We start from the raw sequence: 23,748 nt of genomic DNA, 5'->3' as shown, positions 1-23,748 counted from the left end.
ATACAAGCTTTAGTTCTCTTAATCAATTACACTCTGATTTTTAGATAATCTACAAATTATTATTAGATATATTATGATACAATTTGCATCATTAATTATAAACAATATTTCATGATTCGATAACATATAATCAGAATTTAATAAATTTAAAGCAAAAACAAAGCTATCTAACAAAACAAGCCACAAAAATATTTATATAATAGCAACTTTACGTCAAGAATTGTTTATTACATTACTAAACATAATCTACTATTTGTTTTGATGTTTCGTAATTTAATGAGCAAAATCAAAACATTTTCTTAAATATTCCAAATTCCATTATTGTTTTAATATATCGACATTTTTTATATATTAATAATTTATTAGTTATGTAATAAATTTAACATATTAATAAAGACAATATACGAAATTTGTTGTAAAATGTATTCAATTATTTGATAAAATTGTTGGTTAAAATAATATTGTTATTAGATATAGAATTGAATCGTTTTTAATAAATAAGAAACGCACATTTTTGACCTTTTGTTCTTGTAATTTGCATGATTGAATGATTAAGAAAATAAATATTATTTATAATCCAACTGATCTCGACCAGATTGATCTGGATGGTTGTTGCACCATCGATATCTGAAATGCATCATCGGGATCGTTACGAAATGGTTCCGAGAAAGATGCTGCAAATTATACCACGAATGCCGTTTTGCCGCGGATATAAATTATATAAAGCATTTAAATTGTCGGTTGTGTGTTATGAATAGGATACCTTCCAGGAATTTCTTCTGCAGAAAAAATAAAAACAAATAAATAACGTAGTCTATTCGCAAGAATTCAACGAAATCCGGTTTCCAGTCTATATAAATTCGATTTCGAAATTCTATTACTACCTTTTAAAACTTTCCATTTCTATTTAATTGTATCATGAACATAAAATATATACGAATACAGATAGCCCTCGGTTTACGCCGATTCACAATAACGCCGATGTGAAATAACGCTCATTAATTGCTGATTTTACACTTATATAGAACTAAATAGTTACCTCAGTGTAAATATGGGTTCATTTTACGCCGATTCGATTTGCGACGGCTTTTGAAGCAACGGAACCCCGGCGTAAACGAAGTTGAAAGATATTTGTAGTATAAGAAATAAAGTTTGATAGATAGAAACTAAAGAACTGTTGAATATTTGAATTTAGTAAGCCAACTAGATTATTGAAGTTTCAAATGTATTGTGACATTTAAGAGTTACGTCATGTTGTGATTGAGTGTTACCAAGATGTTATTAGTAATTGAATTCTTCGGTAAGTATAAGTTTTGTTGTTGGCTTACGCAACAATCGTTGGAGGCGAGAAATTGAATGGCGACGACGGACATGAACAATTTACGCATTTACTTTTTGTTTATCAACATCAACATATATTATAGTACACAATCGGTGTTCTCTTGGTTCTCTCGCGATGACAAACGGCTCCATTGATTGGCTTATCTGGGGAAAAATCCTGCGGCGCGTTGATTGACGCATCTTCTTCATTCATTACTCCTTCTCCTCTGTCACACTTGCACCACCCGTCGCCTCCTCCTATCATATCATATCCTATCCTCTTCTACTTTAACACCATATAAGTACACACTCACATATATTTATTTATTTATTAATTACTTGCGATATGCGCCTTTTAATTATCAACGTTATATCTTGAAGCATGTCCCAGATACGACAAGATGAAATTATTCCCATTCATCCGACAACAAATAAATCATCAGTCAAATAATATTGTCTTCAAAGCAGAAATCATTAATAAAAAAAAACAAACAAACACAAACAGAATCGTAATCTTGAGGAGAGAGCGCGCGGAGGGAGGAAAGATGCCTTTAAATTTTATAAATTTAAACGTGAAAATCAGTCGTCTTAAACTGTCGGTTAATGAAGGTGGCTTACGTAATTGATTTCGGGTTGAGGAGTGCAGCAAAAACGTGGTTCCGCCCGGGATCGAACCGGGGACCTTCTGCGTGTAAAGCAGACGTGATAACCGCTACACTACGGAACCATCTTGAAAATTTAAGATCTTATACGATGAACATCTTTAAGTTACCTGTAATTAACAGTCCAATTAAGAAATGTAATTGAAGTTTATAAATATCAAAAAGTGACTAAATAAGTGTAAGTTATCTTCATTTACTTCATTTAACTCTACGTGAACATTAATCACTGTTGTGTATTGAATAATGTTTTCTATTTAGAATTTATGGTAAGATGAAGAAATGAATTATTATAAATTAACTCTTTATTAACAACATTGTGATTAAATTATTTTTATATATGGAAAAATTTTCTTCTATTAGTAAAATGAAAATGTTAGACAATTATTAAGTATTTATTAGTTTATAACAATTTATATAACTGTTTTGATCAAATAAAACTATAGGATTTCCAAAAAGAAGAAAGTTATCGAAAAATCAATTGCAAATAACAAGAATTGTGCACATACTAAACTTTGATATTTAAATAAAAGTAGTATAGAAACTATAGCAAAATCAGTAACAAATTGGTGTTATTGTTGTACAGTTAATTAATTAATATTAAGTTTTATATGAAACATCGTAAATATTTTGATAAAATTTCAATAATTTTAAATAATTTAAAATCTTTTAAAATGAGAATGAAATATCTTAAGTTTTTTTGATAGAATTTTAAATAATTTCATTCATTTCTAAATTGGAATGAAATATTTTAAGTTTTTTTGACAGAATTTCCAAAATTTCAAATAATTTCATTAATTTCTAAATAAGAATGAAATATTTTAATTTTTTTTTGATAGAATTTCCAAAATTTCAAATCATTTCATTCATTTCCAAATAAGTATGAAATATACATTAATTATTACAACAGTCATGAAATTATATAAATTATAAAATAATAAACATATAAATCTTTGCTATAGTTAAAACTTTCTACAAAAAAAATATTGGAAAGAATAATTATTACCAAAATTGCTTCCATAACTTCTGTTAATTATATTTTGTTTCTGTAAAAGAAAGACAAGATTTATTTAAGCTTTTTTTTCAATTCATTATTTTGAATCGAATTTTTATAATTTGAACTTTATTATCAACTATCTTAATCAAGGAAACACTAATTTCATGAAATTAACATTTTTAATTATTTTCTATTCAATTTACTTAATTAATTTCATATTTTAAACTATTATAAGTTTATCCTGTAAATAAAATGTAATTTAAATATAAATTAATTCTTAATGTGATTAAGTTACTTGATTATTTTTATATAATTATTTAATTGTTGTATCAATTCTATATATTTCTTGTATAAAAAATACTAAATTATAAGTCAAAAATTAGATTCAATAAAGATATTTGTTACTTTATACGTTATACTCATTAAATAAGACATTCTTTGAATGCACAAGGTTTTCAATTATCCAAATTGTCTAAAAATATAAACTTTCAAACATACATATGATAATAATAACAGCATGTTGCAAAATGCTCCGTCAATTCTACAGAGATATATTATAAAACGAAGTATGTTTCTCATTAAGCATCGATTTGCTGTGACCGAAACGCACGTTCGTAAACATTTCTGGTCCGTCCGTTTTTACTGGTTTCGAATCTTCTCTTCTCTCCTTTTGTATCTTTTTTTTGCGGCTTTGTGGCCAGAATTCGCGAAAAGTTTTCAGCAAATTTTACAGCCACTCCGGGTCGTTAAAATGTTTATTGCCCATTTTGAAGACCGGCAATCAACCACACCATATAATTAAATTCTCCTGAGAGTCCCAATGTCTGTCTTTGCACGTCTCTCTCTCTCTCAAAATGGAAGTAAATTATTCATAGTAAAATTTTATAACGCGCACATAAACCTCGATTACGGCCAAAAACACTAATAAAAATTAAATGTTTATTTAGTTTTAATGAAAAATAAAACTCACATCTACATCGATTCAGTCAATATTTTTTTGAATTTAACGATTGTAATTTAATCATATATTCGACGCACGCGATTCACATTCGAAGAGATTCATGTTCTAATCATGTGAAAAATGCAATCTGCTGAAGATTTTTGCCTGGTACGAAACGGATCTAAATCCAATCTCAATTTGTAAACATACATACATATATTTTTTTTTAACAAACTTTCTCTTGTTACAATAGATTATTTGTGTTTTACTTTGGTCTATATCGCAAGCCCGACAACCGAAAGACTGTCTATTGAAATCCCGACAATCAACTATATTTAAATCCCGACTACCATAAAAATGTTATTGTAGAAATTTATAATAATAAAAGACACTGTCGGGATTTTGATATAGTCGGGATTTTGATATAGTCGGGATTTCGATATAGTCTGGATTATGGTAGTCGGGATTTTGACATAATCGGAATTTCGAACGTCGGGATTTTGACTTATTATGCATAAAAACAATGAGAAAAAGTGCGCAAAAATAGTTTTGCTTACTTCAATCTTTCCGTTCACTCATTAATCTATTATCATTCGTTTAATACGAAAATTAATAATATTTTAGTTTTTTTTTATAACAAATTTTCTAAAGTTATATTTTAAAATTTATACGAATTGTTACAAAATGCAAATATTTCTGTAATTTTTCAGTTATTTATATTCGATTTAATAAAAATTCATAATATATTAAAACTATCACAAGAATTTGTTTAATTAGTTAATTAACTTTAGATTATTAATATTTTCTAACTTCTCTCAATTATAATAATAATTAATGAATCATCAACTAATATTTTCATTTAAATAAGTAAATGAGAATGTAAGAAGATTGATTAATTGAAATTTGCTGATTGAAACAATATTTAAGTACAAATATTTATTTTTTCGTGAACTTCATCCTATATATTTTTGGAAAGCGTTCGTGTTATCTAAATATTTCATTACTAAAAATACCATTAAAACTGATATAGAAAGTGGAACATTAATTTAGGTTAAATTTATTAAATGCATTCAAAATAATTCAAATTTATGTAACTTTATTGTATTTTATAAATTATTGAATTTCTGATGCAAACAATGGAAATTTTTCCAAATTATTCTTAGTTTTTAGAAATTATTATAGAAATTATGATTAATTTATAAGAATAATTGCATCATGTTTTCTAATTAGGTAATTTGTGTATGAATTGGTTTTTAGAGATTATAGTTTCAACGCTGATAGATGCAGTGATGAATCCACATTCTTTCGGTTTTGTGATAAAAGGAAGAATTTCACCATTATTGCGTCCGTGGGAGAAGATAAAAGAAAATAGTGGAGATTAAGTAAAATTCACGAGAATCGTTGCGTCAGTGTGCAGAGCGAGAGATACGTTCCTAGAAGTAGAAGATAATAAGGTCCTGACACTTAGAGCAGGAGGAGCAATGCAGCAGAAAAATAAAAGGATAATCGATGAAAAATGAGAGAGAGAAAACGAATGAGTGGGAAGAGGAGAACCGCTTTTGCTCGTTAATATTAATTAAGGAAGTTTCAGAATTCGAACGCAATTAATGCGCGATCCTTTCCTTTTTTCCTCGTTTTGTTTTCGTTGTTTCTCCTGGCACGTTATCTTGATCACCGGTTGGCTGCAAAACTGGAGTGGATGGAGCCAAGCGTGGTGGATTATCAGCGAAAAAATGGTCAATCTACCAATGGGACGTTTGCATAGATCGGAACAAAACGCTGATCAGTCGATGTAACGATTGGACGATCGCCGTTCAATGGCCAATAAATCATCGCAATTATCGAACCGTAATTTATTTGCGTCAGATGATCAGCATCCATGTTGTGTTACAAAATCCAATCAACTTATGTACAGATTATTATTATTATTGTAGCTACAACGCTATAGATTCTCAATGCACTACAACAAATGGGATGTTCGGACGGCGCACATTTTTTTTAAATTTTTCCAATGCAAATTTATGTTATAACTCATTCCGAACTACACGTGTTCAATTAATTCTTAAATTAGTTCAGCTAAAATATAAATGTTAAACATCAGCCACTTATTAATTAGATTTATAATTTATCCTTAATAATGAAATAAATTTATCAATTTTTAATATAATTATATAAATTTGAATTAGATTAAGATTAGATTTAACTGCTTAAATCTTTTCGAAACTGCTGCAATTATCTAATACAATCATTAAGTTTGTTAGTGAACTTAATTAGTGAAATATTGACAGAGACAGAGAATTCGGTTTATAACCCAAAATGGAAAAATAAAACTTAATGTGGATGTCGAATAAAAGTTGCTTTACTTAATTAATATCTCTATTAGAAACACGTGAATACATGTAGGAAACTATTAAATACTAAAAAAGTTGATAAAATATTTCTAAATACTTTTTTATTTTGATTTTTCACTCTATTTTCGATATAAAACTAGCCTCATCCAACTGTATTGCTAAAAAAATTTAATTATTTCAATAATTATGAGTAATTTACATTAAAAATTTTAGTTATAAGAATTTTTATATTTTTTTTGTTTCTATGTTTGAAATCAAATAATTTTTCGTATTATAAAATATATACATATTTGTATTATTTTTATTACGTTTTATTAAATGTTACTATTATTTAATACAGAAATAAAAGTAGATATAAAATTAATTTTCAATAATTTGGTAATGAAACTTGAAATCTCTGAAAAATGTGTGTAAATATGCAAAGTTTTTAACTATTGTTACTTCAAAACTTTTGACTTAATTAATGAATACAAAATGCAATTATTAACAACTTACTAAGTAGCTTATTTGTACGTATTATACTGAATTGCAATGAATAAAGCTGTAAAAAGCTAAATTGCATATTTTTTCTTGTATACTCAATTGGAAAAATAAAAGATTCTCTTGAAGTGCATTTTTTTTTTTAAATCAAAATAATATCTCGCTTGGTTTTATACATACGTGAATGCAGATCGAGTTGTCTGCTCGTAAAACGCACGAGTGAAATGTAGCCGCAACATTGTATGAGACTCATAATGAATGTAACTTCTTGCGATTAAAAAAGAATAAATAACAAACAGAAAGAGTGCACCGCAATTGCAATATCGGAAGGAGGTTTCGAGCGATGAAAGGAAGAAGCATAACAGAATGTCGAAATTATAATGATGATGATGATGATGATCCTGAGAATGCGTGAAACGGATATTTAAGATAAACACCGAGGCCGGCTTTCCGTCTGTGTCCAGTATGCGAAAATCCTATGTAATTATTTAACGATCGAAGATTGCTTCCATCCATCCATCCTCCTGAAATAAATCTCTCTTCAACATTTACTTGCACTTAATGACCGATCATAAGATAACATTAAATTAAATAACGACTGAAATGCTATACCTCTTAACTACTTCGCAGATCATAGTGTATACATATATATTTTTAGTACTCCTCTCCTCGTATTCACGCACTTCTGTTGCCGAGGAGCAAATGCAATTACTCAAACGCTCTTCCTTTTCATCCATTATTACATAGATTCGAAACTATGGTAATAATTCATCAAAGAACAGAAAGTACAACCAATTTAATTCAATAAATTATAAATTAGTTAGAAAATCAATTTATTAAATTAATATAATATTAAAAACATATAATGTTTTCCTCGGATCAACTAAAATTCAATTTATTTTTTCTGTCTTCTCCAACTTATAGCAAACAAGAAAACTCTTGGGACAAACAGTGGGTTTTCCTGAAACTTTGCAGGTTTCATTCCATTCGAAGTTAACAATTACTTTGAACTTTTAATTACTTTAGTTTATATTTTATACATTGCAAACAACTCAATGACTTAAGTATTAAGTTTAAATTATTTGAAAATAATGAATTTGAAATATTTGTACAATGTTCTACATATTTTATTTTATCATGAAATGCGCCGATCCAATTGAAACAAATCAAAATCAAAGTGAAAAGACGACAAATGTTTTCCCGAACGAATTTATCGTGCGTTTATATTTGGAAGGTCCGGTAAATATTTGTATAATTATTGCCAAATCTGGTAAACAAGTGGAAATTGTTGTTTCGAAAATGTACTTTAACTTAATTAGCCGAATGGAAATTATAATATTTACATAACAATTCTAATCCGATTGTAAATAGTGGGAAATTCAATTTATTAGCAAATATTGTATTAATAATAATTATGATACCTTTATTTAGAATGCAATTTTCGTGCGTGATGCAACATTGTAATACGTTGATGAATGTACGAGACACCAAACAGTCTGGTCCGGTCTTCGGCTCAATTGTAATTATACGGTTTTTCTCGCAATTGGTGCACTTGCATGGAATGCACTTATGGTCACGTAACTCTTTACTCTTACGTATTGCGTTTGTGTCAATTTAACAAGTGGTTTGCGCAAATCACAAGACATTGAATAATAGCCGTTGGTTCTTTTTATTCAGGATTTAAATTGAAAGTAAAATAAAGTTCAATTATTCTATACTCATTAAGTTAATATTAATTAAATACAAGAACTAAGCAAGAAAATTACATAATTTTAGATTAAAAAATAAACGATTTGTTAATAAATTAATTCTATAATAAATAACAATTTTATTAATTTGTATTAGCCCTAATTCCGACTATCGAAAATATCGAAATATATTGCAAATGTTTTATAATGTTATAATATTTCTTGTATACTTTTTTTTTGCTAAATTATGCTATATTTGCAATTGACCAACACGAAATAACGTGTCCAATAATTGGACACAATTACATCCTTATTACGGTATATTACAGTCGAATTGCAATATTCCATCATACTTTTATTATAAAAATAAATAACGTCTCAACAATGAATGGAGAAATTTTAACAATCTAGATACAAATTAATAAATTTAGAATATTTTTAAATACATTTTCAATTAAAAGTTGATAAGTTTTAACTATATACATTTCAATTCTTCTAAACTTGTAGTATGTTTTCTTAAAAGTGTAAACTACGTTAAATAATTGATTTAGTAAATTTTATGTAAACATTTTAAGTTATTTCGTGAAGTTCATACAAAATTGCATACTTGAAAAAATAATATAGAGAAAAATTTGAAATATTTTTTTGGTATTTACTTGTAATCTTGGTGCAACTTTATGATAAGTTAGGAGGTTTAACGTCTAATGAATACAGACTATTATAATATGAAAACAATAACATTAATTCCATAAATATGTAAGAATTGCTTGTGTTTTGAATTCTCGTACAGAATCCACCATTTCGTGTGAATTGCAGAGCAAAGAGATATATATTAAATGCATTATCAGTCGTCGTTGAATATTTCTGGTCTCATTTTGTTGTTGATGTTGTTGTTGCTGCAGTTCTTTGTTTGTTTTTCATCTGCTGTTGGCGGTGGATCCGCGGGGGAAATCCGGGGGCGGACGCCGTCGTCGTCGTTTCGGGGCGCGCGCATTTCCGACGCGCCGCGGCCTTTTCTTATAAAGGGGCAGCACAGGATGAATGCCGATCACATATAACCACGTGCTTCTTCATCGACTCCAGTCTCCGTCAACCACGGTGGTGATCAGCTTCGAGCACCGACAAAGGCCAACCACCACCAGAAATAGCCCAACGAACGAACCACCGTCCATCCACCACTCTTCGATCGTAAAAAAAAAGTGTCCAAACACCCAACAACCCTTTCTCGACACAGATTCCGGTGATTTTGCCACCGATGTGATTTTGCGAGATGATCTTTGGGAAAGCTATCAGAATTTGCGCGGCAACCGCCGTCCTTCTGCTCCTCACCGTCGCCCTTCCATCGGGAGTGGACGCATCCAGGCTTCCTGGAAAGGTAAAAAAAAAAAAAACAACCATCATCTAAATTACTTAAAACAACTTTCAAAATAGTTGTTAAACAAATATCTTCAAAACTTTCTTCTTCAAGTTTTTTTTATTTTATTGCAACTTTACAAAAAGTTATCAATTTTATTTATTCGAATCATTCTATAAAATCAAACGTTATTTTTCAAACGAAACCTACATATTTTAAAATTTTACTTTATAATTTAAACATAAAGTTTAAATATCATCAAAATTAATAACAAATTACTTAATTATTATCTTTATTTATGAACTTTATAATCCAAATCCAATCAATATTGAAAATAATAAAAGTATATTTCTGAATTAGAATAATTATTATATAATAATTTGTACCATTTAAATCGCCGTAAGCTGTAAACATTATATGTTTTTAATATTATATTAATTTAATAAATTGATTTTCTAACTAATTAAGTTAAACAAAATGAAATTTCAATAAGTAATTGTTTTTATATGTAATTTATTGAATTTAATTGGTTGTATGTAATTTGCAACTTAAAAAAACAAGAATTGAAGCAGTATGCATTTATATAACGCGTAATAAGGGCACCAAGAGGAAAAAGAAAAGAACGAAAAAGCAGTTGCAGCATAATTCAAGGTTAACATTTCATTATAGTTAGGGTAGGAAACTCTAATATGCGTTTGTGCATACGAATTACTTGTACTCCTCCTTTCATGTGCAACTGCATTCTGTTCCATCCAATTCACAAGACTGGTCACCCGAATAAGTACGAGGGTTTCCTCAGCAGCCCCAGCTATATATTTGTTCAACTCATTCAACTTTCCTAATCGTTCATTATACAAATAACTGCAATAACGATTTCATAATTAACAACAGTTCATTAACAAAATACAAAAAAAAAATATGTAAATTATTCATGTAATTAATGATATAATCTGTGTACAAATAATACACACCTAAGATTCGACTAAATAAAAATATCTAATCGAATTTCTATTAATATTTCTCACTTTTTATCAAAACTTTTTATTGAATCAAATCTATATATTTCTTTGGAACTGATAAAATTTAAATCTATATAAAATATTGTAGAAATTTAAACAAAATCTACGTATTTTCATGATGACACATCTGAATTTTTGCAATAATCATTTGATAATCATCATATGCACGATTCGATAAGCAAATCAGTCTTTTGGTCGACAACGGCGAAAAGCAATTTCAATGTTGTCCGATCTCTGTCGGTGCGGCGAAGAAGAAAAAAAAGAAACGTGAAAGGGCTTATGAATAATGATTATGCAAATATGCAAACTCTTTCCACTTGGCGACGCGTCGGAAATAATTAACGGAAACGTAATTTACTGCAGCTAGACTTCATTAAAAACGCGCAACTTCCAATCTAACGGCCATTAAAATTAACATAACATAGCAGTGAAACTGAATGCGAAAAGAACATCCCTTCCGACTTCTCATTCAATTTCATTGCGCTCTTCGCAAAAAAAAAACAATTTACATTCGTACAATCCAATATTCATTTTGTAGGAATTTATAATTTAGATTCATTTTAAAATCGTTTACTTAATTTAGATGTGTTTGTTAATATTAAGGAAATAATTTGGTCTTTTTCTTTAATTTATTTGAAATTAATTAACACTTTGTTCTAAATATGTTTGTTTCATCACGCATCAAAATAATTCTACTAAAACAACTTAGCTAAGACTTTGATGTTTGTAAATAGTAATTTTATTTTTGGTATAGAAAATATTTATGTTTGATTTAATAAACATGGAATTACGACAGAAGGGAAATTTCAACTACAATTTTGATAATTTTTGTTTATAAAACAGAAACGTGTGCGTATGCGTGCAGTTGAAGAAACTAATTTGGTTAAATGAAATAATTTGTTCATTGAGATGTCTTTTTTTTGCAGATCGAAGATGCCAATGGTGAAGTGGAATCCTGCCTGAAGAACACGCCCTGCGGATGGGCAGTGTATCACAGGTTCAGCAGGGAGATCGACTACTTCATGAGGAATCGGTGAGTTCGACGCGTTCGTTTCGTATTCTTGTGAAAACGCAAACAAGGTTTTTCTGCGTTTCGCGACTATTGATGTGTCGGTTGTGTTTACATTATTGCGATAAATCAATGGTAAAAATAATGTTATTTGCGTCGGGGAACACACATACACACTGATGACCTTAGAGTGTCTTCGACAATTACAAAACACACTCACAGTCTCTCGAAATTCCATGGAATCGACAATAATAACAACAACAAATCTCTTTCTAAAATATCACTCTTCTTCAATTTTCCAGATGCGAGTGTCCGAAGCACAAGAAGTGCATCCGCACCGATGATGACATCTCCGTGAACGCCTACGTTTACAGATGCAGAGATCCGGACGCCTCCAAAATCCAGTTATAAAATAGGAGATCAGGGATCGCACATTTGTTTTCGTTGTAAAACTACTAAAGCGATACTTTTAATATTTATACACACTAGCTGTTAAAGCATCAACACACTCACGAATACATACAAAAATACACACGCACACGAATGTAAAAGAAAATCAGAGCGCGAAAACCTTAGGAAACAGCGACGTTTTTAAAAAAATCGACAATCCAAAAGAAAACCAAATACAAAAATTATTTATTGATAATCGAGTGGAGTGTTTAAAGTTAACTAACAATATTTTCTTTGTTACTAATATTTTCTTATATTTTTCTTTCCTTGTTTTTAAATTATTATTATTATTATTTCTGCATGTTTCTTTATTTCTTTAATTATATTATTTTCTCTCTTTTTTTTTAATTACAAAACAAAGTCGAACTTATTTTAAACGTACGCAGATTTTTCCAAAGACAGTTTTCGCGCCACGCCAAAATTACTTATTTCGATTCAGATTATAGTTGACATTGCTGACCACAAAATGCTTTATTCGAAATCCATCCGGGATTCAAAACGGTTTTCTTGTTTATCAGTATTTTAATTGATGTTTTATTTTTTTAATTTTATTTCTATCTGTCTCTCACTTTAGTCGCGTACTTTTATCATTTCATAATATACTTTACAGATGCCTGATTTCGTTTAACGCGTAGATTTCTAGCTCTTCGTTTACGTAGGTTTTCCTTAGATTATTATTGTTTGTTTACACGTTCTTATATAAATGTGTGCACTTAAACACCTTGTGCCCAACGCAACGATTGTTTCGTTATTTCTTCTCTTTTATAATAATCGCATTTAGATGTTCGCTAGATAGGGCTCACTAATTATAACTATTTATTTTGTATTAAGAGTGACGCAAAGACGTCGTTAAAATAAAAGAAGTACGATAAAACACCTCAACAATATAAACAACATTTGTTTTTTTATCCACACTTCTTCATTGCAAACCCAATCCTCTCACAACTCTTCCCTTCTTGTTAAACATATTTTGCTGAATTAATTCCATAATTACTTCTTCAGGAATTACAAAAATCTATATCACTTTAAACTAAATTCATTACAACACAAATTTCCAAAAAATTAATGTCTGAAATTTTAGTTGGTTTTCAAAAGCACTTTTTTAATGTATTTATTTGAAATAACAAAAAAAAATACTTAGAATATTTCATCATATACATTTAAGTGCATCTCTTATATAATGGAATAAATGTATTTAGTGTACTAAATAATATTATGGAAATGAAATACGAAAAATCAATATAATATATTGGAATGTTTATTAAATAATAATAAAAAAAATAATATATATAATTAAAATGGAAACATTTCTAAGACAATAAATCGTAAACAAAAATGTGTACATTGTAAAATATTGTATATATTACTTAATATAATCGGTAACTGTTTAAAAAGAAAACGTTTTAATCAATTAATACATCATGTAAATTATTAAATATTGATTATCGATAATCAATATTGAAATAAAGCAATTAGACAAATGTAATAATCAACTAAAATAAATATACAATAAGATTAAAACAGTATAAAAAGCATTTTATCTTTCACGTTGAGTCCAATAACAATTTTAAATATGTTTCAAATATAATAATAATATATGTAGATATAAAAATTAACGTTACCAAAAAAAAAATAATAATTAATAAGAAGTGTGCGACAAACGAATGCACACGTAAGCCACATCAATATCAACGTTTTTACGGGGAATTTACAAATAAAAAAGAAGCTTTCGTCGTTTGGAAAAGTAATTTCTTCTATGTTTAAAAGTTCGAATTATAAGCGTTTGGAATTGCGAGTGCTTTCTTCTACACTGAATACCCAACAAATTCCATCCCGATTTGAGCAAATATTTTTTTTTCGTTTAATATAAACTTAATATAATTAAAAAAAAGAATAATAAACAGAAATTAATAATATACAAATAAAATTACAAATATCTCTCTATATAAATATATATCACAGGCGGATTCAATTTAAGAGAATTTCGTAACGGAATATAAATGAATGGTACAAGAAAGAGAATCTCTCGCCCTGTGATCGTTGGAACCCTGTAAGAATTGCTCGTTCGAAAAATATATTGAGGTCGCATCGATTGCGTTTTTAAGAAGCGAAGCGCGAGTTCCCCCCAGAAAGCGGACTATGTATTATATATATGTATATATAAATACATATATAAAATATATTTATATCAGTAATAATAAGTATCATCGGTTATTCTATTCGAGGGAGATTTAATCGTTGGATTAAAGTTTCGGCTGATCATTCGGCCTCGATCCTGGAATTCCTCTGTAGACGCTCAGGATGGGTGCAGGCCATCTGCGAGAAGTCGCGGACGACATCGTTGAAGGTATCGTCGCCGCTAGCTCCCAGTTCCGACTCCTTCATCTCATCATTGAGACGGGCCAACCTCAACCTGCGACAATCAAACATAAATAATTGCATTCCATTCATATGTACACTTATTTTCACAACGCTCTGTCTGCTATCAGTGATAGAGGGGCATCATCATGAATGAATTGCGACAAAAACAATAACACCGCGCTTTACGATAAGGAGGAGCTCTATGCTACACAATGGTACACACTCTTAGTAAGTGTCATAATATGTAGTTAATTAATCAATGCCGATGATAAAAACGTAAAAACGATTTATAAATAATTCGCGGGTGTTTTTCTCGCGCGCCTTATCTCGCCATTATCATTCGTTATACAATTCGCGGAACGGTTGACGCAAATCAAATGGATTTGTGTGTGAGAGAGGAAAGTTACTTTGTAGCACGAAGAAGATGGCTTACAGTGTCACGATATCGGCGTTTTCTTTCAGCTCTGCTATGGCGATCGGAAGAGAACCTTCGTTGTTGGGCAAATGCTGGTTGGCCCTATGCTTCAGCAGGAGGCAGACTTGAGCCGTGTGACCCTTGTGGGTTGCGAGGTGAAGGGCCGTCCAGCCGTGCATATCCTGCAGGTTGATTTTCACACCGTTTATCAGTAAATACGCCAGAGCCATCACAGAACCCTACAACAAAGAAATACAAACATTATCTTACAAAATTCTTATGTTTGAACTGTTAAACCGAAAAATTGTATAATTGTAATATATAAGATTTATACTGGAATAATACAACAAGTAAATTATTTTCTGCTAAATAAATAGAATAAGATCAACCGAACAACAACATCTCATCAATCATCTTTAATGTAGTGCTACAATAAACAACTGTACTTTTATCCATAAGATGAAGAAAATAAAATATTGACAACTTCTCACATCCATACCGCACACACGAATCTCGTGCAAAGACAAGAGAAGACATTGACCTAATTATTAACCTTCCCTCCTTTTATCCTTCCTTCTCTTAGTATTGGATAATTGAAAAATTGCATTCAACATTATTTCAATATTACCAATAATTTAATTAGTTTTATGAATTGAATGCAAATTTAAAACCATTATAGATTTAAATGTATCATCATGTGTTCGTAGTTAAAGTAAATAATGTAGAGAAACTTACGCTTAAAATAGCTTGATGAATGTGACTCCTGTGCAGATCTTCCTCATTGGTCCAATGCTTATCTGCGCCAAGTGCCAAAGCCTCGCACATCACGGGCAAATTATGCGCGGCAGCCGCCTTGTATAGCAGAAGATTGGGATGAAACTTTGCAATATCTTCTTCCTCTGCGATTTACAACTAATCAAAATTAATATAACCATTTTGTTTTAAACTGACAAACCTAAAGCTTCGTCATCCTCTCCTCCAGTAGAATCCTGATCCGAGCTAAAATCTAAACCGCTGTCCAAAGGTTGCTTCTCGAATTCTCCACCAAAGAGCAAAACACTGGAATGACTGTTCCTCCTGGAAGCGTCGCTACTATCCGAATCGTTAATAGCCTCGACCTTAACACCGGAATCATCATCCTGAAATAATTGAATCATTAAAATGTTGATTTTTTTTTGCAAACATTCGATCTTACGGCGCTTTTAAGTCGATTCACTTCTTCATTTGACTGCGTAAAGCGCTTGCTCTTTTTAGCATCGACGCTTCGCGGCCGTCTCCTGAGCTTCCTCACGCTCCACTTCCTAATGTCAGTGAGCCTGGAAGACCTCAGCGTTGGAAATTCGAGAATCTCCTTCTTCACGAACCGCTTCTCCACGTACTTATCCTTGATCCAGGATTCCCTAATTAGCCTACCCAAAACAAAAGTCAATAAACTTAAAGACGTAATAGTATTTGCGTACACACCCCGTGCAGTTTAGAGTCGCGCGGACTGCATTCTCCGGTACATTTGCCTCGTAAACTTTGTTCACGACGGCGTTTCCGAGCTCGGCCATAACTTTGATTATTTCCGGCTCCCAGTCATCCAAAGTCAGTGATCTCACTTTGCTGTAATGAACACCGAGGCTCCGATGAACTCCCGAACAATCTGCATAATGAAACGAGCCATTAAAAACTTAGCACTTTGCTGAAGAAACCTAATATCCTCACCTATGCACAGCGTAATACCCAAGTTGATGCTCGCCCATTTGGGTTTAGGACTGCCGCAGTCGCAGCAATAATTATTTCCTGGTATCTTCGCCATTTGGTCCCACATTCTAAAAAAACAATATTTACGAAGAAGCTCAACAAAATCGTTATTATAAATTACCTCATTTTTCTTGTTTTCTCTGTTTTACCATCAATATTTCCATTGAGAATACTCAAACTGCTTAAAGCCGACGTAGAACTTTGCCTATTATCATCGCTATCCATGCTATCACTGTGTATTCTCTGGATGGCAGCTCCAATTCCCTTTTGAAGAGCTGCAATCCACGCATCGAACATTTCCTTCGAATCCGCTTGTAACATGTGACTCCTACAACGTATTTGATATAAAAATGTTGCCTCAAAAAATACCAAAGTTCTGTAGTTAAATGTTAACAAACAACAATCAACGAAGCTGTAAAATTCGTTTGTCACAAATGTAAAAAAATTTGCGACATACGAAATTTACTTATAACAAACAAAACTTGTTTACAGGTAGCAACAAAATCGATCTAATTGGTTTATATTTTTTTACATAATTGTATGTTTAGTTTTCTAAATATAATTAATTATTGGTACAAAGCTTGTTTCACAAATTCATGTGATTTTCTTATATGTCAAGTACTTGTTCAACTACAAGTTAATTGGCACGTCTATGTTAGTGAAAGACTACTAATCAACAATCATATTTATAAATGTTTGTATGCTACATTTTTGCATTGATTTTCTAAGAATTCTCTGTCTTCCATACTTGGATCATCAAAGCCAATGAACACCTGGCATGCAATTAATAAATTAATACAGAAAACCACGCTGACATTGGCGTGCAATAATAATTTTAAATAAATTAATCCTGGTTGACTTTCGAAGTGAACTAGTATTGTTGCATTTTTCCTCCCACTGCCGTATGCAAATGCTTTCAAATTACGTAAATATCGATTTTGGAAGCTAGAAGTCGCGAACACGTTATTCCCCTCGCGCATAATATAATTAACGTGCCTTCGACACAAACAAAACGAATTAAATAAAACCCAAAAGGAAAACAAATTACGAAAAAGAAGCGAAACAAGAACAGGACCTCACACTAAATTCGGTAATTACCTTCGGTAGAGCATTGACTTAAAAAGAAACGACTCACCTTTTGTCGCTCCTCCATTAGCAACAACAACAATAATTCAATGCAAACAGAAAGAAAAACCAAGAATTATTAAGGATATCGTCTGTTGTTCAGTGTGTAGATTTATTTATATATTTTGTGTGTGAGTGTGTACATGTGAGATTATTGGACAATTAATCAAGTTGCGGACTTACTTGGAAGGTGAGAGCACTTCGAAGCAGAATCGTCGTTCGCCTTCCAAAACGGGTTTCACCGTGCACAAACGCAGATCATCTTCCATGATGGTGAAATTCTCCTCCCCAGTCCGCTTCCTTCAAACAAGAAATACAATTTAGAAGATCAACAAGATTTGATACGAGACACGCTTTACCTATAAACTAGCTTATTGTCATGCAAGCAGAACCACCGTCTGTGCCACGACTTGAAGGCATTCGAAGTCCTCTTGAAGAGGTACCCTTCCATGATGGGTTTGCTCCTGCCCGTACCAAACTGCACCTTGTCTATGTTGATCACGATGCTGTGCCGGTTCTCCAGCTCCTTCTCCACCTTGGCTGTGTCCTCTCGCATATCGCCGATCTAAAATTGTAGTTATGCAAGAGAAGAAAAATTAATATAATGAAGTGTGACGAAAGCATTTGTTGCGAAACGTCAGTTCGCGACAGGAGTGTAGTCGCGGAATTGGGATTACCTCGTCGGCGAGCACTTTGAAAAAGCTCTCCAAATCGCCGCACAGATCGGAGCCTTGGTGGTAGTACGTTGTGCAGGCGTGCATATAAGAAAGTAACTGGAAAATTGAAGCAGACAGAAAACAAAAATTATGCCATGGGGAGAAATCGATATAGGCCCGAGGAATTATTTATAAATCACAAGGTAATTTGAAATTTGTTCGATACGCCGATACCACATTTCATGAACCCTCGACTTCTAATGACGCAACATCGCAGTTACTCATCAGCGACTTTAATTAATTAACTATAAAAAGTCTCTATATTATTCATATTCAATGCTTTATCTAGGCGATATTCAGATAAACTCGCTACTTTTATTTGATAATTTAACGCTAGTTAAAAAAAAAGTCCATGTTATCATCATCGTAAGTTGCATGCGAAAGCTATGTGTCCAGCGAATTATTGATTTGCAGTTGATGCGTCACTTCTCAAATTGATCAATAGCTCTGCCGAAGCATGACCGTCTTGCGTTTTCCTTCCGCGTCTCTGATATGATCATGATGATGATGATAATAATACTACTACTGTTTCTTGTTACTTACCGTGCTCAGTATTTCGTGGCGCTTCCTGGTTTGCAGCACACTGATGCAGTTGACGTAGTTCAAGGCCTGATGGCCGAAGCACGCTCGCGTCGCCATCAATATATTCTGGACCTCCTCCACTTCTTGCAACTTGCTTTTCGCAGTCTGGCTGTTCCTCACCAAAGTACTGTCCAGCTCGATCGAGATCTTCTCGAAGTGCTGTTTAGAGTCCTTGGCACCTGATCAACATAAACAAATTTACTCGAAATCCTTCCCTTTAAAATAAACACGAAAATTATAAATTCAAGATTATTATTTTCCCCTTATAATAATTTTGCAATTGAACTTTATTATAAATAGATTCATTATAACTAGCAGTTATAAGTAATTAATTAATAAGTTAATTATATTATATTCCTCGAGATAAAATTAACGAATTTGTTAAAGTTTGAAAATTAAGCAGGAATTTTCAAACCTGACCTGGATCCATCAAATTTGAATAATTTTTTTTTAAAATGACATAAATACATGTTATTTACTAATTTTACATCCTAGACTTTCTACATTTGCTGGAGTCCATCATCAAATATTAGATAATTAGAAAAATGCAATTAATAAAATTTGTATAATACTTTTACATTATTTCTTACAAATACATATTTTTCATGTAAGAATAACCGGTATCAAAGTGTTTTTTTTTCTAAACATTACTTGTTTAATTTTGGAATGTAAACACTTATGTCATGTTTACACTCGGAAATAGCTTACTTAATTCTCAAGAATACGTTCGCAGTTTAAGAAGCAGACGCATATTTTCCTTACTTTTATAAACAAACTTTTAACAATTATATTAACTTTAAAAGAACATGTACAATGTGTATATTTGTATTAAATTGAAAGAAATCGTTATGCACGAATTCTATTTGATAACCAAAAATAATAATAAACAAAGAGAGCGAGCGGCGTTTCTACTTCAATGATTTTCTTCCTGCTTAAATAATATAAGTGTATTTTTTTTTCTTATTATATTTAGTTATTTGAAATGTCTACAAAATCATAATCAAATTCTAATAATAACAATTACACAATACAATAAGGTATTAACCACAGAATTTGATAAGGATTTTCTTTATATTTACGTTTGTTTATGATCCAATTTTACGAAATGCGTTAATTCTAATTTTTTTAAAGAGAATTTCACTTGGTATATTAACGATTATGTTTCAAAAATAGTATGTGTCATACTTTTAGTTGATATATTAAATTCAGGTCAAGTTGTGGGTAGAAAAAAATGAAATAAAACTGCATTATAATGAAAATATATGAATGAATTTCTTTACATATTAATGTAATGTTTTTTTACGCATATATTCTAATTACTTGATGGTACTTTAATGTAATTATTGTTGCTGTAATTAATATTTTTTTTTAAGTAGTACATGATATGATAATTTTGGTATGTTTAGATAATGAGCAGAAAATAATTAGTCTAGACATCTTTTTTTGACTGTTGAACTATGACTAGTTTAGTTTCTTACAATTATCATAAACATGCTGGTAACTTGATACTGATTAGATGAGTCATTCAAACATATCAGTAACAACAGTTTTTAAATCTAAATCAAGCCATCTATCATAAAATTACCTTTAATATCATTTTTAATGAAAGACGTAATATTCCTGAGTATGGTCCTGGAAGCCTGATCTAATAGGATAGTGTGGAACCTGTTCATCTCTTGGAGACTGTGTATCAGCTTGTTGAGCGAAGATACGACCACTGAGTCATCGCGGAAATGCTGGCTCAGATCCCATAAACTGTTTGCAAATGAACTGAAGAAAAAAAGGAGATCATCTGTGTTGAACACATTTATTTGCGAGCTATTTGCGGATGATGTACCATTGATTTGAGACGTAAATTTTACCAGAATCCACCATGGCTCCACACACCTTCAAAATCTTCTCAAGCTTCTGCTCCAATTGGTCTATACTAGATTCCTCCTCCTCCAGGGTATGCCTAAAACATGGATAATTTCAATAAAGCCAATTAAATATAAATTGCCATTGCAGCAATTATTCCTTTGCTATGAACACAATTAACTAAAGCTTAAATTAAGTGCATCTATAATATGCTCTAATATTTAGTTACCAAGTTTGATAGTTTTTATATATAAAATTATTAACAGTTTCTAAGCAGATAAAAAAATAGAAGTTACACTTTCTCTTAATTAATAAAATAGATGAAACATAAAGAGATGAATTTCTCTAAAACAAACTTTCATTTTTCCAAACTCTTGTTTCTCTCCATCATTGAACAAAGAGATATTCTTAATGTACATGAAGCATATTGATTGTTATCCACAAGATTCTTATTGGAATTCCATCATAACATATCCAAAACAAACTGTTATTTACAAATAATAAAAATGAAAACATGAAATATGTTTTACCTGAATTTCGGCGAATCCTTGAGGCATTCCTCCAGATCGATTTTGCAAGGCATTATAATTACAGTTAAATTGTCCAGACACACAACGAACTGCACTAAACACTAAATAGTAGGCACGCAAATTCCTCAAAATTGACTCATCTTATTCAAGGGAAGACTGTTTCAATTAAAGCCCATTAAACGAAGCTTGTGACGTTCAACACACAATCGGTCAACTGTCAGGTGGACAGCTGTCAGAGTATAAACTTTGGAGGAGATTTTCCTAAGAATGGTTGATCCTAAAGCAGCAGAATTTTGCAGATTATCCATACGACCGAGATCGATATAGATTTTATACTATCAAATAAAGAAAATAGAAGTTCTGAGAGAGGAGTTTCAGCATGTGTTGACATCTACTGGTAAATATACAAGATTCAAATTTGTCAACCATTTAAAGTTTATGAACTTTTTTACTTTTGTTATATTGAAAAAACGATTATCATTTATTAATTTAATTAAATTACTGTTTACTAATTAATTTCTAAATCAATTTCATTTTGAAAATGAGTATGCAACTTATATTACAGCTCTGTAAACATAGTAGACTAAGATTATACGCGCACAAAATATGTTGGTAAACCTGTTATACGTAAATGCATCGTTTTATTTTTGAAGCCGCTTACAAGTATTAGTTATATTATTATAAATAAATGCGTTTGTCGCGTTTCTTCAGTTAAAAAGTAATGTTAATTTATTAAGCAAGGTGTGTACATAATTCTCAATTATGGCTAACGGTCCAATCGCCGAGCGTAACAGAGGTAAGTAATCCTAACCTATCAATTGAATTTGTTTACTAATTGTTGTTATTGTGTAGATGCAACGATATATGTTGGTGGTTTGGATGATAAGGTCACAGAGTCCTTGATGTGGGAGCTCTTTGTGCAAGCAGGACCTTTGGTGAATGTTCACATGCCCAAGGATCGAGTCACTATGATGCATCAGGGATATGGCTTCGTTGAGTTTATGGGTGAAGAAGATGCAGATTATGCCATTAAAATCATGAACATGATAAAGCTATATGGAAAACCTATAAGAGTTAATAAAGCATCTGCACATCAGAAGAACCTTGATGTGGGTGCAAACATATTCATAGGTAACCTAGATCCAGAGGTTGATGAAAAATTGCTTTATGATACGTTCTCTGCATTTGGTGTTATACTGCAAACGCCAAAAATCATGAGGGATCCTGAAACTGGAAATTCCAAAGGGTTTGCTTTCATAAATTTCGCTAGTTTTGAGGCATCAGATGCTTCTATTGAGGCTATGAATGGTCAGTATTTGTGCAATAGGCCTATATCAGTGTCTTATGCTTTCAAGAAGGATGCCAAGGGTGAGAGGCACGGATCTGCTGCAGAGCGTTTGCTTGCAGCACAGAATCCATTGTCGCAAGCTGATAGGCCTCATCAATTGTTTGCTGATGCTCCGCCAATGGGAATGATGCCTCCAGGTATCATGGCTCCGCCTCCTCCGCCCGTTATTTTAGCTGGAATGATGCCGCCTCCACCGCCTACTCCTTCAAATATGCATCCTCCTCCTCCGCCGCCTGTACCACCACCAAACGCATTCCCTACCGGTATTCCACCACCTCCTTTACCACCAGTTCAACCTCCTCTTCCACCAGGTGCACCGCCTATGGGATCCACTCCTCTTCGTCCTCCTTTACCTCCGATGCCACCTTCTTCTCAGGGATCCTCAGTTCCACCACCGCCGCCTAGGATGATGCCTCCATGGCAGGGTAATGGCAACTTCCCACCGCCTCCTGGTCCACCACCTTCCGGACAGTCACCGTTTCCAGGCGGATTTCCACCACCGCCTCCACCAAGCAACAGACCTCCACCTCCAAACTGGAGGCCACCACCACCTAATTTCAGTGCTGCTGGAAGACCACCTTTCCCACCTAGAGGTCCACCGCCTCCTCCACCCACCACCTTCGATTCAAATTCACAATTTACTGATAACAATTGGTAAATATCGGACAAATTCATGTAATTAAAATTTTATATAAATAAAAATAAAACAATTGAATCTTTTTCTATATTTTCAAATGTTTTTCAAATTTACTTGAAAACTATAACTTATATTTTGAGAAATGTATTGCAATTATAATTAAC

The 23,748-nt window shown here is 31.7% G+C and overlaps 3 protein-coding genes and 1 non-coding gene across 5 annotated transcripts; 2 read left to right on the top strand and 2 right to left on the bottom strand.

Annotated features, from left to right (window-relative positions):
* Positions 1-1,974: 1,974 nt before the first annotated feature.
* Positions 1,975-2,047, bottom strand: Trnav-uac. Its single transcript has one exon. It is a non-coding gene; the product is annotated as a tRNA-Val (tRNA).
* Positions 2,048-9,467: 7,420 nt separating this feature from the next.
* LOC108563929 lies at positions 9,468-13,158 on the top strand. Its single transcript, XM_017922766.1, has 3 exons — positions 9,468-9,810; positions 11,735-11,841; positions 12,120-13,158. Exons 1-3 carry the CDS (start codon positions 9,706-9,708, stop codon positions 12,226-12,228), a joined length of 321 nt encoding a protein of 106 aa, XP_017778255.1. The 5' UTR covers positions 9,468-9,705; the 3' UTR covers positions 12,229-13,158.
* Positions 13,159-13,856: 698 nt separating this feature from the next.
* Positions 13,857-21,916, bottom strand: LOC108563928 (arf-GAP with coiled-coil, ANK repeat and PH domain-containing protein 2). 2 transcript variants are annotated; one of them, XM_017922764.1, is made up of 16 exons: positions 21,600-21,916; positions 21,050-21,166; positions 20,798-20,982; positions 19,174-19,391; positions 18,592-18,687; positions 18,274-18,479; positions 18,098-18,214; positions 17,925-17,936; positions 16,911-17,117; positions 16,751-16,857; positions 16,508-16,688; positions 16,239-16,452; positions 15,999-16,182; positions 15,779-15,942; positions 15,062-15,282; positions 13,857-14,680 (listed from the first exon to the last, which is right to left on the bottom strand). In XM_017922764.1, exons 1-16 carry the CDS (start codon positions 21,650-21,652, stop codon positions 14,527-14,529), a joined length of 2,436 nt encoding a protein of 811 aa, XP_017778253.1. In that variant the 5' UTR covers positions 21,653-21,916; the 3' UTR covers positions 13,857-14,526. The 2 variants fall into 2 exon arrangements, with proteins under 2 accessions (XP_017778253.1, XP_017778254.1); XM_017922765.1 differs by lacking the exon at positions 17,925-17,936.
* A 305-nt stretch (positions 21,917-22,221) lies between these two features.
* LOC108563916 (splicing factor 3B subunit 4) lies at positions 22,222-23,617 on the top strand. Its single transcript, XM_017922733.1, has 2 exons — positions 22,222-22,395; positions 22,452-23,617. The coding sequence occupies exons 1-2, from the start codon at positions 22,362-22,364 to the stop codon at positions 23,603-23,605; spliced, it is 1,188 nt and encodes a 395-aa protein (XP_017778222.1). The 5' UTR covers positions 22,222-22,361; the 3' UTR covers positions 23,606-23,617.
* The last annotated feature ends 131 nt before the right edge of the window (positions 23,618-23,748 follow it).

This window comes from Nicrophorus vespilloides, unplaced genomic scaffold (assembly GCF_001412225.1).
Source record: "Nicrophorus vespilloides isolate i.1.1-1 unplaced genomic scaffold, Nicve_v1.0, whole genome shotgun sequence".
Lineage (NCBI taxonomy): Eukaryota > Metazoa > Arthropoda > Insecta > Coleoptera > Silphidae > Nicrophorus > Nicrophorus vespilloides.
Note: the sequence above shows the minus strand (reverse complement) of the source record. Positions and strands in the feature narration are given on the sequence as shown.

Excerpts from the sequence above, each read along its gene's own strand:
- LOC108563916 (XM_017922733.1), top strand. The coding sequence starts at position 22,362 with ATGGCTAACGGTCCAATCGCCGAGCGTAACAGAG. Across the intron at positions 22,396-22,451 it reads AATCGCCGAGCGTAACAGAG|ATGCAACGATATATGTTGGT; the intron begins GTAAGTAATCCT and ends GTTATTGTGTAG.
- LOC108563928 (XM_017922764.1), bottom strand. The coding sequence starts at position 21,652 with ATGCCTTGCAAAATCGATCTGGAGGAATGCCTCAAGGATTCGCCGAAA. Across the intron at positions 18,480-18,591 it reads TCAAAGTGCTCGCCGACGAG|ATCGGCGATATGCGAGAGGA; the intron begins GTAATCCCAATT and ends CTACAATTTTAG. Across the intron at positions 15,943-15,998 it reads AGAGGATGACGAAGCTTTAG|AGGAAGAAGATATTGCAAAG; the intron begins GTTTGTCAGTTT and ends TGTAAATCGCAG.
- LOC108563929 (XM_017922766.1), top strand. The coding sequence starts at position 9,706 with ATGATCTTTGGGAAAGCTATCAGAATTTGCGCGGCAACCGCCGTCCTT. Across the intron at positions 9,811-11,734 it reads CATCCAGGCTTCCTGGAAAG|ATCGAAGATGCCAATGGTGA; the intron begins GTAAAAAAAAAA and ends TTTTTTTTGCAG. Across the intron at positions 11,842-12,119 it reads GACTACTTCATGAGGAATCG|ATGCGAGTGTCCGAAGCACA; the intron begins GTGAGTTCGACG and ends TCAATTTTCCAG.